The sequence below is a fragment of the Anarrhichthys ocellatus genome, unplaced genomic scaffold, assembly GCF_004355925.1.
Source record: "Anarrhichthys ocellatus isolate YVR2014 unplaced genomic scaffold, GSC_Weel_1.0 scaffold40, whole genome shotgun sequence".
Taxonomy (NCBI): Eukaryota; Metazoa; Chordata; class Actinopteri; order Perciformes; family Anarhichadidae; genus Anarrhichthys; species Anarrhichthys ocellatus.
The window spans coordinates 2,806,454-2,821,832 of record NW_022280070.1 but is presented as its reverse complement, the minus strand read 5'-3'; the positions used below and the strand labels follow the sequence as shown (position 1 = coordinate 2,821,832).

Below are 15,379 nucleotides of genomic sequence, written 5' to 3'. Positions count from 1 at the left end.
TTAGCAGCATGTTTCTTTTATGAATATGAATCCATTTTCCAATCCATTCTTACAACAATTAAGAAAAGTAATTTACTCTGACTTGAGCTCATTCGGTTTTTCTCCAAGTGAAAAATATAAGTCAACACTGTCATGTATGACAGGCAATTAAATGTCATGTCATACAAAAACATGTCCACCCGCAAAACCCTAAAACACGCTACACTGTTTCAGCAACCGGACAATAAATCAATTTCCATTGAGTATTATTGACCTACAGTGCAGTGCATTCAAATGTAATTTCCTGCTCGTGGCTATAGTGCATAAACACACATAGATCAGGCAGAAGAGGACTTCTGCTTACAGGGGATCCACAGCTGCATGTTGACGATCCAGACCTATTGATTGGTGGTTTGCAATTGACTGTCATCTTTTCATTCTTCTCCACTTTATTTCCCCAACTAAATAATAAAAACCAAAGAACTAATGTTCAACGGCTATTCACTTGCTTGATGGGCCCACGGCAGCTCATTCACAGCAGAGTTGTTTTTTGACCAGCGAATGGGTGAATGAGAGCGAGTGAACGCTTTGGAGCAGAGAGGTGGAAAGGAGACAGGAGGGGCTGACATTGATGTGTGGTCTCGCGAGTAGAGATGGTGGTAAATGGAGATGCTGAATAGGCTCTTAGGTCCTGATGGATCAATGAGACACCTGAATTCACATATTGCATTCATTCCCGTTTGCTTTTTTTTCCTGGCAGTCTCTGTCTGCTGCGGTTTCAAGCACACGTTCATACAGACAACATCCACACTCACACATACTTTCAAAAGAAGCATATTTAAACAGAGAAGGCATATCCAGGCTGAGAAAAAGACAAACTTGATAAAGCTATTCAGAGAAAGGAGTTGTGTTCACCTAGTCATGTGGATGTATAAATGCACTGTATGTCTTTATAGGAATTATATAATACCTATAGAGACTACTGTTCCTGCATGTTTTAGGTTTTAAAATATAGTGCTGCAGTATGTGATGGGTTTAATGTTGGATATGTTTGTGTATGCTTTTTAGTACAATCGTTACTGCGCATGTACTGTAGCTCATAGCGTAGAGTAACTTATTTAATCATTTTGAGGGACGTAATTAGCTGCTTATTGGGTGAAAACATAAAAAAACGTATTGAAAAGATGAGCCTATTTCTCTGTGAAAATCAGTAAAACCTTAAATATACAGCAATCTATTAGAAAACACAGGAATACTACATTTGAAACATAATATTTGTTTGTGAAGTCTGTGTCAGACAGGTGTCAGATTTCAACAATTTTGAGGAAACAGTTTGTGTTGCTGCATTGTACTGTATATCAGTACAATACCATAAAAGACATAATAACGAAGAGATATTATAACCTTTGCAAATATGTCTTCATCATTGTATTAGATTTAATTACACAGTTGATGTTATTATAAATACACACTCCTTGTATGACACCAGTTATCCGAGCCAAGCGCTCCCGTCACATACAGTCCACAGCCCAGCCTAATGAGGACACCTGGGGTCAGCGCTACCTGAGCTGCAAAGAAGTGACACAAGTTAATAGACTATGTGTCTGTGTGTATGTGCACATAATAGCACCATACTCGCTAAGACATCCTCAGTTGAACCCAGAGCATGTGAGAATTATTTGAGCGGACCGGATCCACAAAGGCTCTCCCTGACACAGAACGCCAAGGTTCCACTAACGATGTCAAAACCATCAAAGAATGTAAAGCAGCCTTGTGGAAAAAGCCTCTATTCAGCGTTCTGCAAAGGCAGACAAATACCATCCAAGCCAGGCTTGGCCCTGAAGGACAGTGGTGTGAGAACGCTCACGGCGGCAGACTTCAGAACAACCTCATGCCCCTTTCACCTCTCTGTCCGACTGACTGAGCTGAGATGAAATACAATAGAAGGGCACAGTCAGGCATAAATACACACTGTAGGACTTGGTTCAGAGTGAGTCATTACACCCCGACACCTGCGACTGATTAGATTCTGGAAAGTATGAGTGCAGGGCCAGAAGAAAGCGTGAAATGCCTGGTTTGTGTACATTTATGTGTGTGTACGTGGGTCAGTTATCACGGATCAGAGGATGGAGATGTCCCAACTGCCACCACAGCCCAGGACGGTGGCACTGCATTTGTTTAGACTCCAGGCTGGTGTTTACTGTTACACATTCCTCCAACTATTCCATCTGTAGATGTCAAATACGTTTTTTAATTGCTGGAGAAAATATTTTCGAACCAAATATTCCCTGGCCAGTTCATGAAGCATGTGGGAGATGAGTTGTGCAGTAGGCTGGACACAAGGTAATTGAGTGGGCTGTCAAAGTGTAGGCAAGCAAGGCATTTGGTGCTAAACAAACTGTGACCTGCGAGAGTTGGGGCTGTATTTGTTTTTATTCAGAGTTATTTAAATAAGTATCTTCTGTTCAAGTTCAGTGTTCAGTGAAGTTTCAGTGGCTCGTGTCTGTGTGGGTGGGTGTCTGGTCATGTGGGTATAGTTGGACATATTTGTCAATGTTCACAGGATTGCTGGCCTGTTCAGTGCAATGTGCAGGAGATGAGGAGGTGTATAAAACAGTAGGCTGGTTATGCAGCAACAGAGTGGGCTGTCAAAGCGTGAGCAAGCGGAGTACTGGAAAAAAATTAAACATGAGAAATGAGAGTCAATAAACACCTACTTGACAGCATGTTTGCGCCTCCATGACATTTATATTTTTGTCATTACCTTATTTTTGTATGTATCCCTTAACTTGTGTACACTGTCATAATTATACTGGCCTGCAACCCTTCTCTTTTGATAGTTTTTTTTACTTTTATTGCAATATTTATGAATGCATTGTATGAATCTGTGACATTCACTTTCTGTATATAGTTTTGGGGGGTTTTTGGAGTGTGTTTTACGTGACTAAAACATGTCTTTTTGCTCACATCTACACTTTAAAAGACATTGTTTTCTTCATACTGGATGCAAAGCTCAAGCTTCTAATTTACACTTCAAAGCTGTGACAACCCTTCAATTGTCATCCACTGCAACATGAACCTATTGCTAACGTGATGCTAAATCAGTCTCTGGAGAGTTGCAAGACATCCCAGCATGCACTGGGTGAACGTTACAGAAACACCTTAGAGGCAAGGCAAGTTTATAGCACATTTCAACAACAAGGTTCATAGTGCTTCACATAAAGAGGGCAGTTTGCTGACTGAGACATCCACACCTGTGAGTTTTCAATTCAGCTGACCTGCATTGGAGGGATGGAAAGAGTGCTAGAATATATAGTCTCAGGTAAAAGTGCTGTTAATTTACTTGAGTAAAAAGTGAAACATAGGTGAGTAAAAATGCACTCTGAGTAAATGTTAGCGCGGGACATTTTGCAAAGGAAGGGGATGTGAGTTACAAAATAAATTGCGTTGAATGTCAGTGTATAGACTAGTAAAGCAACATCACACCACCGAGCCCTAATGTCTAAACCAACAATACATTCCATGTCACAAGACAGCACTTTGCTTGTAAATACGACTGATAAGCAATTATAAATATACAACAGTCATCCTCTTGCCTTACTGGAATTCACCAGAAAGGAGGACAAAACGCAGACAGTTAAACAAAAAAACTGACACCATGACGGGTGCAACAAGCATTAATATGTCACATAAAGGAAACCGTCTGCCCAGCTTATAGAATCATCAGCAGAATAAAACATCACCAAAGCAGACAACACAGAGATGTAAACAATACAAAACACCACAGCCACTGCAGCCACAAGCACAAGCAAAAAGAGAGTTTCTGCACACATCGGTACATTGACTTCAAACTATTTATTGTTGTACTCGCATGTCTGAACAGCATTCTTGGCATCTTGTGGATCACAAAGTCTTCCTCAATTTGTCCAGTCCTACAACCTTTAGACTCACTAGGCCTAGTGAAACAAGTGACAAGATGAAACAAAAGTCAGGTGGTGGGGTCCAGAAGAATTTTAGACGTTAAATATGTTTTGAGATTAGATTACAGCAAGAAAACAACATCTTGTTTTCATAGAGAAATACGTTTTATTGTATAACAATGGGGAAAAAAAACATGAATGTTGCCGTTTATTGTTTTAATTCACCTTTTTTAATTAAAATTACATTTTATTATTTCACCTTTTACTTCACGTTCTGCTGGGTATCTTAAATGACCTCCTGGTGAGCAATAAAGCCGTATTGATATAATATTAGCAGAATTTGTTCTGAATCTGCAAAGTGACTGAAGCTGTCAGGTTTATGTAGTCGAGTAAAATGAAAGGTATAATATTTGCCCCTGAGATGAACGTTAGAGCTATGGTAGCAGAAAACATTAACACTCCAGTAACGTTACAATAGCTTGAGTAAATGCACTTAGAGTTACTTTCCTCCATTGGTATGCGAGTTGAGAAACGCTATGAAGTTACCCATAAACTGAGAGTCACTGCCTCGCGATCCACTTGCCTGAGCAAATAAAGTGGCGCACTCCAAACATGACACGCGCAAAAGTAACAACGTTAATATTCGCTGCGAAAATCAAACACTAAGGCCCGACGTTACCTCATGTTTGTGGACACATTCGCCAACAATCGCTCCAGTTCAATGTGTTAGCTCGTTTCGTTCATTCCCCGTGCAGAATATAACCAGTCAACCCAGCCTCTTCTGTTTCACTGCCATCCTCACAGTTTGCATAAAGTTTGGACTGTTTGAGGCTCTGCAGTCACAACGTGCAGACTGGGATTATTAGGCCTGTTGTCAAAAATCAACAGACCTCTTCTGAAGCTAAAAAGTTCCTCAGAAGTCACCTAGGAGCAACATCCTGGGTGTGTTTGATTTACGTCGCTCAGCCTCCCTGTCAGGTGGGGCATTAAATCAGAGATGTAGGCCTATAAGGGCAGGTGCATCCTTCTTTTTTAACTATGCCGAGGTACAATAATGCTTACCATAACCATACCCCATAATGACCCTTGATCCTTCATTGCATTGCATTGTTGTACATTTTTGTACCGTTCACTAACTGCAATCCAGTTGGGAAAACCCAATACTGGGGGTCTGGGAGGCTCCAGACAGATCAAAACCTATGATAGTGTGATAAACTGCAAGGCATCAAGTTATATTGTGTTGATCCATTGAGTCATTTGACACTGAATGAGATGTGAAGATCGAGTTGTCCCACATCATGGCATTTTTTTCATTATTAATTATTCTACCTGTTACTTTCTCAACTCATCGTTTGGTCTGTTGACTGTCAGCTAACACTAAAAATGAAACGTGTTGGTGTGTCTTTCTGTGTGTGTGTGTGTGACAGGTTCAGAACATTAGCCAGTCAATGGAGGTGCTGGACCTGCGGACGTCCAGAGATCTACAGTATGTAAGGAACACGGAGAACCAAATGAAAGTGGTGGATGGAAAGCTGAAGGTGGCCTCTGAAAATCCCCGCAGCCTCAATCCAAAAGCCTTTCAGGTAAATTGGCCGTGTGTCTCCTCCTGTACGGCGCTGCGTTGTGTGTATTGTTCTCAAGCGAATGCAGATACTCTCAGATGTGACACGGCTCTCCATGTGCACACAAACTTTGGCAGATGCGTTGCGATCTCTTTCGCTCTTCACAGACAATAACATTTTGTACGACCTCTCGATAGACTGCCAAATAGGTATACAAATTCAATTCCCAAACTGTCTTTTAGTCATTGAGTTATGCTCAGAGCAAATTCACATGGTCCTGAATTATTAAACTCCTGGACCTAGAAGTTTTTTCCCCTTTCTCCCCACTCAGTCTCTCTTCCTCTACTTAACATTGTGGTGTATGCTCATAGATAACAGGCACATATATTCACATTTATCTCCACCTTATCTCTCTACAAGCTGAGGCTCAGCTACCATTATCAGCAGGCCTTTTTGTCTTCCTGTCAGCCTGCTGTCTTGACCTGGCTTCCTCCACATTTTCTCACACCCTTACAGATATTAGATGGACCATAAAATAGTTTGATTAAAAGATGCCTCGATATATGCTAAGTGTGCCTTACTGCTGGTGCCCTGCCTCAGCACAGCGACAAGCATGAATGGCTGTGTTTTGCTTTCAGTGTGTTTTATGAAAGCCAGCCCGATGGAGGTAATGAAGATGTTTATGAATCAGTCAATTCCAAAGTAAAGCCTGCAAATGACTAAAATATGCAGAATGCTATGCGTTATATCCCAGGACTTTTGCTGAATGCACATCCGCAATCAGATAAAGAGTTAAAGGAAATAAAGAAAAAAAAGTATTTTTAAATAAAAAAAAGAGCAGGATTTGACCGGAGCAGGTTGGCTGATGAATGCGTGCAGCTCAAAGGTGCCAATGGCAGCGCGTGGGAGATTAACGAGACTGAATTTTCGCAGCTTGAAAAGGGGAAAATGAGATTTATGATGTGGCGCCACAGGGCTGAGAGCTGCTCCATCACCAGATTTACGATAAACCTTAACAAGGAGGAAACAGCCCCTCCTGTGGCGGCCACACTTTATTGATGCACCTATTTCTCTCTTGAGCCTTCTACTTTCCAAGCAGGCAGCCTGGCTCTCCTGCTGCTTCCTGCACTCCTACCTAAAGACACATTGTTCTTTTCACTTCTAAACACATGAGTCACCGAGCAAGATTACGCCCGAGCAGCAACCATGCTCCTTACTGTAGGTGAAAATCACCCAAACCAGCTGAGACAATAAACAGACGTTCGTTATTCAGTGGGTTTCTAATCCACACATGGTAAATGAAAATATATCCACTTACAGTTCATACAGAGAAGCCCACACAATTCAAACAAGAAACAAGAAACAAAAAAAGCTAGTAACTGTGAAAATGTTTTATTATAGAGGTCATAAGTAATGCATGCAGTAGTTTACAGTACAGTATGAGCTCTGATTGAGAGATGATCTATCAACCAGAAGTAAGAACCGAAGATTGAAGGGCTAGTTACCCTGCACACAATCCCCCTGTGCTGACTATTGCGGTCGACCTCATCCCCCAACCTATAATCTCACAGGGTATAATCTTCTCCACCCCTTTTGTGCTATTCCATGTGTCCTTTTCTGTGATTATTGTCTTAGGAGTTGAAAGACACAGTGACCCAGCTGCTCCCCTTGCTGCCGGTGCTGGAACAGTTCAAGACGGATGCCAAGATGATCCTGCGTATTCGGGAGGAGGTGAGGAATCTGTCCTTGGTGCTGATGGCCATCCAGGAAGAGATGGGGGCCTATGATTATGAGGAGCTGCGCCAGAGAGTCATGCTGCTGGAGACCAGGCTCCACTCCTGCATGCAGAAACTAGGTATAACATGTATGCAAAATGGGTGTGGGTGGGTTGTCATTGAATGTTTCATTTTAAATTAATTCTCAAATATAATTGTAGCACTTAAACAACCAGAGTTTGGACAACATCGATATAGAAAAGAATAAATGATTAAATTAAGTTCATCAATTGTCAAAAGGCTGTTGTGCATCGGCAACAATTCCACTCACCTTCGAATTATCAGCATAAATTAAGAAAAATTGGCCAGCCTGAATGAATAATTGATCGTGTTCTCACGTAATGTGTTAGCTTAAACTGATGATTTTACAAAATCCCACGGATATAAACTGATGACTTAACAAGAAAAGACTGTAGTTAGAGTTTTGTTATTGTCTTTGATTAAGCATTTGCATAAAGCAAATGACTTAATGCGGAGAGATAATAATTAAAACAATTAATTACACACAAATACTTATAATTATGTATTTATTTTAGTTGCTGTTTAAACATATGCAGAGAAAAGAAAACTACGTTAGTCATGGAAACAGAAATCATGCAAGAATGTTTTAGGATAAATTAAGCTGAAAAAACAGTCAATCAATAAATCAGTCAATATATTTTTGCATATCACTTGTGAATTATCAATCCCAACCGCATTTTATTTCCCCCTGACATGAAGTGGAAGTTGCCAAATGATGCTAATTTTTGAAATTCTATATTATGGCTGTGGAGAATGCTACGTCTTTGATACATATGTGTTAGATGCAAACAGTGAAAAAGTGATAGTGTTTTTACAGATGTGCACAAATTGCAACCTTTGAATTGGCAAAACCATACAGGGCCTTAAAAGTAGCCTAGTGGAACACCATGTTTCGAATGCACTGTATAACTGGAGTTCCCTGTCTGTGTGTGTCTGTTTGTGTATGCATTGCCACAGTGTGTACATATTTATGTCCTCCATACAGTAAATACTTACATACATTTATATGGCGTCTTACGTCTTTCTCTTCTTTGACCTCCAGGCTGCGGGAAGTTGACTGGCGTCAGTAATCCCATCACAGTGCGTGCATCAGGGTCAAGGTTTGGCTCCTGGATGACTGATACCATGATCCCCAGCTCAGACAACAAAGTAAGTCCCCGTGTTTCTATGCTCACCCCTGAGGTGAAACGCTTTAATCCCTGCTACCTACATCATAGTTCAACAAACATAGAGCATAAAGTAGAACCAAAGTCATTGACAAACAAGTCTGTCAGCTGCTCAATGGAAAAAAAAATATTCCTCACAGTAACTCTGTCATGATACTTCAGTGACTGATTGACTGTTTTGCCTGAGTAGGACTCCTCGTGAGCTCTGGAGGAGGAGAGGCAGAGAGAGAAATGGGAATCCAAAGCTGAGTCACTGATGGATAGCATCCTGTTTCCTTCTCCCTGTCTACCTCTGTCTCTGCAACTCCAGCTGATTAATCATGCCATCATCAGTGGAGAAATAAATGAGTTGTTTGGGCTAAAGTTTGTCTAAATCACCGAGGTAATTACCAGGAGTGTGCTGAGAGGCTCTGGACCCAGATGATATAGTTATGGCTTCAGCTAATAAGAGATGACACGTGGTTTCATTTGGGCAGATACTGTACATGTTCAGAAGCAGGTGGGAAAAGACACAAGTGAGGGAGAAACTGAAGACAAATTGTGGGGCCAATGGGTGAATGGAGGGAGTGGTGGTGGTGATGGAGAAGTGAAAGAGTGGATTATTAACTATCTGCAGGGGAGAAAGGAAACTGATGAAGTTTAAGAGGACAGATGACGATGGCCTTTTTCATCCCCACAGCCATAACAGGCTGAATACATATTGCCAGCAGAGAAGGTCAATTTCTTCGATCGAATGCCCTGATCTTCGTCTTTGATCGCCGTACTTTAGATCAATCACCGATTGTATTAATAGCCAGATACATCAACAATATCACATCAACACCCGCACCAATCACGATAATCATATTTGGGGAAAAGTCATTGGGGAACCAAACAGAAAATACAACACTTGGTATTGGTATTGTGCTCGAGCTTCAGCCTGCCTCAGCTAGAGACTCATTTTGCAGGCACGGGAGAAGCAATGCTTAATGCTCCATAATCCCCCCTTCTCCATAATTCAGCTGCTGTACCTCACCTTCCCCATCTCCTCCCATACACTACCTCTCGCCCCAGTGGAATTGTTATGGAAGGAAAGTGACTGTTATAAACCTGGAAAGCAGGCGAGAGCAGGACAAGAGATAAAGAGGAGAAAAACGATGACGGGTGGTGCATCAGAAGAAAAATGACCTACATCTTAGCAAAGCTCTCCTTGATATGTTAAGGATAAAATAAATATCCAAGCCAACTGCAGTTTAATTGAATCAATTAAAAGCTGAACTGTGCCTCGGCGGATGCATTGAGGGAATGAGATGGGAGATGCAGCCAGAGAGGGGCCATGTCAGCGGAGAGATCCGCTGAGAGTGCTTGAGGAAAAAGATAGAGCTGCTAAATGGATTGATTTTTCTGTAAATGTGGGTTGGGAAAAGCCAGGGAGCACAAGCATTGGTTGACTGCAAAGTGCGGGCAACATCTTCACTCCCACATATCAATAGTTCTGCACACATGCACATGAAGGCATACACTCACACTCAAACAAGTAGAGATTCACACATATGCACAACAGGCTTACTTTGCTCAGGGCATCGCCATCGGCTATAATGAAACACTGCTCACAGTGTTGTTGCAGAGAGGTGTGTCAGGTATAGCAACATTCTCCTGTAACCTCTAGATCTGTTCGTTATCTCCTGTAGTTGTTTCCCTCTTCCCAATGGGATTCATTCTTCTTCTCTCTACAGGTGTGGTCCATGGATGGTTACTTCAAGGGACGGCGTGTCCTGGAATACCGGACAATGAATGACTTCATGAAGGGGCAGAACTTTGTGCAACACTTGCTGCCTCACCCCTGGGCAGGCACTGGTCATGTGGTCTACAATGGCTCACTGTACTACAACAAGTACCAGAGCAACATCATCATCAAGTACCACTTCCGTTCTCGAAGTGTGCTGGTGCAGCGCAGCCTGACCGGAGCCGGCTATAACAACACCTTTCCCTACTCCTGGGGTGGCTCCTCTGACATCGACCTGATGGCGGATGAGAATGGCCTGTGGGCCGTTTACACCACCATCCCCAATGCTGGGAACATTGTCATCAGCCGCCTGGAGCCCCAGAGTCTGGAAGTGCTGCAGACCTGGGACACAGGCTTTCCCAAGCGCAGTGCTGGAGAATCTTTCATGATCTGCGGTACACTTTATGTCACCAACTCCCACCTGGCTGGTGCCAAGATCTACTTTGCCTACTACACCAACACATCAAGCTATGAGTACACAGACATCCCTTTCCACAATCAATACTCCCACATCTCCATGATGGACTACAACCCCAGGGAGAGGGTCCTGTACACCTGGAACAACGGACACCAGGTGCTCTACAATGTCACACTGTTCCAGGTTATTAAGACTTCTGGGGACTGAGAGCCCTCAGGCTGACCCACTCAAATAATGCTGTGATCATTGTTCGGGCAGGGGCAAGGGAGCCGGGTGGAGGCGGGTAGGGTTGCGGGTGGTGTGGGTTGGGGGATTCAGTGTAAGGGCATTGGCTTGGATTTTTTTTTTAAAGAATTTCAATCTTCATAGAGTGCTATTGTTCACATTCTCAAAAAAACACTCCGGCAGCAATGTCGGTAAAGATACAAAGACTGAGCGCTTCTCTTATTTTTCTTTCTGTGATGAGTAAGCATGGTTCTTTTTATTTGTGATGAGAAATAAATATCAATCTTTACCATTTACGAGTTTGTATTTCATTGTCACTGTATCTCGGAGGGGTGAACAACAAAGAAACTTGGATGTGTGTACAAGGTGGGTGCTTCCAAAAATGTATAAACAGGTGTTTGACATGCAAGTATTTATTCCTCGTTGTTCACTGAAACCTGAGATATTCATATAGAAAATGTGTTTAAAGTAAAGTTTTAGCATGAAATATTAAATACTTAACATTTCTAAAATATGTTAAATGGCATAATTTCAAAATAATGAAATGGAAAAATTGTGTCTATATCTCACCGATACAGAGAGGCTGTTACTACCACAGCCGAATCACAAAATAATGAGGTGACAGCATCTGAATACTGAGGAGTCAATCTCCAGGGCTGCACTAAACCATAACTTTGAAAACATTTCATCCATTACATTACATTATGAAAAAAAAGCAAGGGCATCAAGTACTGTGTAATAAAACGGCGCGCTTCCCGTATACTCAAACAGTGTTAAATTTGACTGCAATAGCCACGGTTTGCATTTTATGCTTCAAGGTGAACTGGAAATGAATGCAAAACATCTGCTGAAAGGAAGCAGATGTTGCTGCGAAGGGTCGAGGAGCACAAATAGGGAAGGAGACGAAAAAATATATAAGAGGAATTCTAAGAGCATTTACTTTTGAGTGGGGAAATGAGGCTTCACAGTTACTGTTGCATGTCAGGCTCCAATCTGTTCTAATCTTGTTAGTCGCACCGCTCCTCTAACCATGCTTTCTGCAGAGACATGTTCAAAGATACAAGCATACAGTGGGACTCTCTGCTCACATGAAAGTCTCAATCTACAAACCTTTCATTGCACATTTGTTATTATTTGCTCCAGAAAAATAATTCTGAAGCCACCTTGACATTCTCTGCTGTATGGAAGGTAACATCGCCACAAATACAACAGCCCTCTGCGCCGTCATTGTATTCCTTTCATTTGTAAGACTTGTGAGGGTGCATCCATCCTTTTGTCTGTGGTGGACACAGAAGACATACAATAAAATAGAAGCTTCCACTTTTTTTTCCTCCTGAGAAACCATAGTGATCCTTTTCATCATGGATGACCTTTCTATCAATAAAGTGCTGTGTTGATGAGTTCACAGAGTACATGGGAGTGGATGACATTTAAAGCACAACACAACACACAACAGCACAGCACATCAACAGTGTCAGCTGGAAAAAAAGTAGTGCAGTATGAAATGGAGTCGGGAAAATAGCAGTTTTGGATGATACAAAAATGTGGAGACAGTATAGATGTAATTGTTTACCAAAGAAACCTATAAATGGGGAGTAATTAGTGAACTGCAGTTACACATAAACATATACTGTACCATTGAGGTGAGAGTGGAAGACTTGAGCTTGCTGCTCCAAGATTAGATTCGCCACAGCATCATCTCTCTGCTCTCCAACTGTCTAAAAAAGATTAAAAAAATAGGATGACCGGACTGCCCATTCAGCTGCTAAGAAAAATAGCCAAGCCTCTCCTGATTGTGCAGGCAATTATAAAACAAGGCAGCAGCTTAGTTATTGTAAAAAGAAGTCTGGAGCTGACAGTTTCACCAATGCACAAAGGTATTTAGTGTTCGGCATGACTGCTTAAAAATGGACATACACTTTCAAGGCAACACACTTTTACCCTTAACAGAGACCAGGGAAGGAAATAATGACTGCACACAGATAATGCAATCTCTGTGACCAAACCCCGACGAATAAAGTCAGCAGACTAGAAAGACGCATTAATGTGAGAACATATGAACAAACTTCTATACATTCATGTCTATTCTACTTACTTAAGACGTCGTAAAATAGACATAAATAGAACATGTTGCATCCATTTGAACTTGCATTTGAACACATTTACTTAGAATAACAATAAATATATTAAGTTATTGTCACTATTTCACTCAGTACATTTTTCTTAAAAAATTCATATGTTGTGAGAGAGAAATGCTTTTACCGAGCAGTGCAGAAAAAAAAGTTTTGTTGACAACTTTTTTCATCAAAAAATCAATTACTGCGAGTGTTTGCTGCCAGCAGCATAACCGTTGCCTCCAGCGCTTGTGAGGCAAACATCAGCTCTGTGAGCACCAGTGACTGTGCTGTTGTGCCAACTAATGCTCAGAGCCAAGGGCCAGCAAGTGAAGTGATGATAACGATAAAGATCGGGGGCATGACGAACAGCATTTAATCATTATGGGTGGCCCCATTTGAGTATTGTACCATTGTATCTGTGTCAGGATAGATCATCTCGAGCTAAGCGCGTGTCGGTGCACCACCATCTTCTTTGCTCAAGATCATCCTGAGAGTGAAAGAAAAAAGTTGATTTAAAATGGAAAAGGTTGTGATTCACGGGGCCTAAGGTTGTGTAAATGCATGCAAATTCTGAATTCTTGAAAACATCATTTGGATATATGAAGATATGTGTTAAGTTAAATGGCAAATTGGTTTATATACCATTAAAAATGTACAAAGGCACTATTTAGTATATCAGTCAGTATTCTCAGCACTGTCAACTGAGTGGTGAAATGAAAAGTATGGCGTGAAACTCAATACGATGCAACAGCAAAATTGTTGCCAATATGAGATAGCGATGATTAGTTATTGGTTTTGTGCCACCGAGCACCTGATTTATGTCTAAACCTATAGATACAATACTGAACCGGAGAAAGTGAAGCAAGAAATACTAAATGTGCAGCATAAAGTTCCACAAGATGATGTGATCACTTAGCTTGGAAACAAACAAACAAACTGCACTCGCCTATACTGAACTAAAATGAGCAAAGTGAATCAAGATGTGCAAAGTCAGCAGCCAGGCAGTAACTGACGAGAAGTATGAAACTTGTATATGTCTGTCACAAAAGATGCTTCTGTTAAAAGACAGGTGGATCATTTGTAGACAAAAATCATATGAGAGCTCTCAGTGGTGCAGCAAGACAAATATTCACATGACAGATTATAAACAAGTTCAATTTGAAAGAGGATGGAAGAGGGCATTAAATGTCTTTGATGCAAAGGGGAGTATGATAACACACATTGTAAAGCAGATTCTCTACAATTACAGAGAATAGTTGAGAATAAATATCTATTCCTGGTAAACAGCATGGTGTAGCACACAAGATAGCTCTGCATTGCACGGTAAAGTTTAAAGCCAAGCTGTTTGTCACATTTGGTCAAACGTGAGAAACTGCAACTAGTTTACCTTGAAAGACCCTTAGCCATTTCCTCCCTTACATTTTTCATTGGTGTAGGGTTCAGCGCCAGCTGTGAATTTCGCTGGAACTTAATGCAGAGTCGTACCGGGTCCCTCGGGGAAACAAAAGAATCAACTTTTGGAATTAAAGCTGCCCTGAATAATAAGCAACCGATACAGATTTTTTATTAGGAGGATGTATTAACCTACAGAAATCTCTCAGCGTGAGCAGCCTGCATTAATGCAGAGGAGAAAAGCAACAACAGACTACAGAGCGGAACCGGCGGCTCGATTTACTTGAAGTGACTATAAGCATGCTTTCTCACATGCACACGGACTGATTGAGGGCAGGTATGGCAGTGATAGAACCGGTTTGATAGAGTGCACTAGGGGTGAGCTTCAAATGCAGGAGCACAGATGGAGAGAGCGACTCAAGAATTAAGAAGCAAAAGCACTTCCCACATTAATCAGGCTGCCATCCTCGGGACGAAGGGTTTGTTTTGATGGAAATACAATGATCCGTGTGCGGAGCAGTTTCTGAGACACTCATCTTAGATTCAGTTGTAGCGTACATGCAGAGGACATTTGCCTTCAATACATATCTTAGACAGCGAGGCTCACAATTGGTCCCGCTCTTGTTTCATATGTTTGCTAATTCACTGTTTCCTTTATCCCTCAGCTTCCTCATTAATAACCCTCAGCCACACTTGGAACAACACCTCCTCACTTCCAGACTCACAAGAAACAAACTTTGTCTCTACCCCATGCAACTTGAGGGGACACAAAGGCCCTCTGAACAGTGCTTTGAATGTTTGTTTCCTTGTGATTAAACATCACTTGCACATATCTCCCCCCACATTTTGTATTCACGTCAACTCAAAAAGGATGCGAAGGCTGTGGAGATGGAATAGCGGGTTAGCGAGAGAGGAGGTAATTTTACTCCACTTAACTCCTCAGAGAAGTTTGCTTATTAATTGGCTCTAATTGTGTTTTGAGCTTTCATTGATTCAGCACTCGCATCCCTAATCTCATTAGGTACTGTTTTGTGAAGGA

At 41.6% G+C, this 15,379-nt stretch overlaps 1 protein-coding gene across 2 annotated transcripts in view; it reads left to right on the top strand.

Moving 5' to 3' along the window:
- The window catches only part of olfm2a (olfactomedin 2a), a 41,548-nt gene extending 30,421 nt beyond the window's left edge, over positions 1 to 11,127 (top strand). For both annotated transcript variants that reach the window (XM_031867718.1, XM_031867717.1), the window contains exons 3-6: positions 5,327 to 5,482; positions 7,097 to 7,316; positions 8,300 to 8,406; positions 10,139 to 11,127. In XM_031867718.1, the coding sequence (XP_031723578.1) occupies positions 5,327 to 5,482; positions 7,097 to 7,316; positions 8,300 to 8,406; positions 10,139 to 10,813 (1,158 nt within the window). In that variant the 3' untranslated portion in view covers positions 10,814 to 11,127. The remainder of the gene's footprint in view (positions 1 to 5,326; positions 5,483 to 7,096; positions 7,317 to 8,299; positions 8,407 to 10,138) is intronic.
- Positions 11,128 to 15,379: the final 4,252 nt, after the last annotated feature.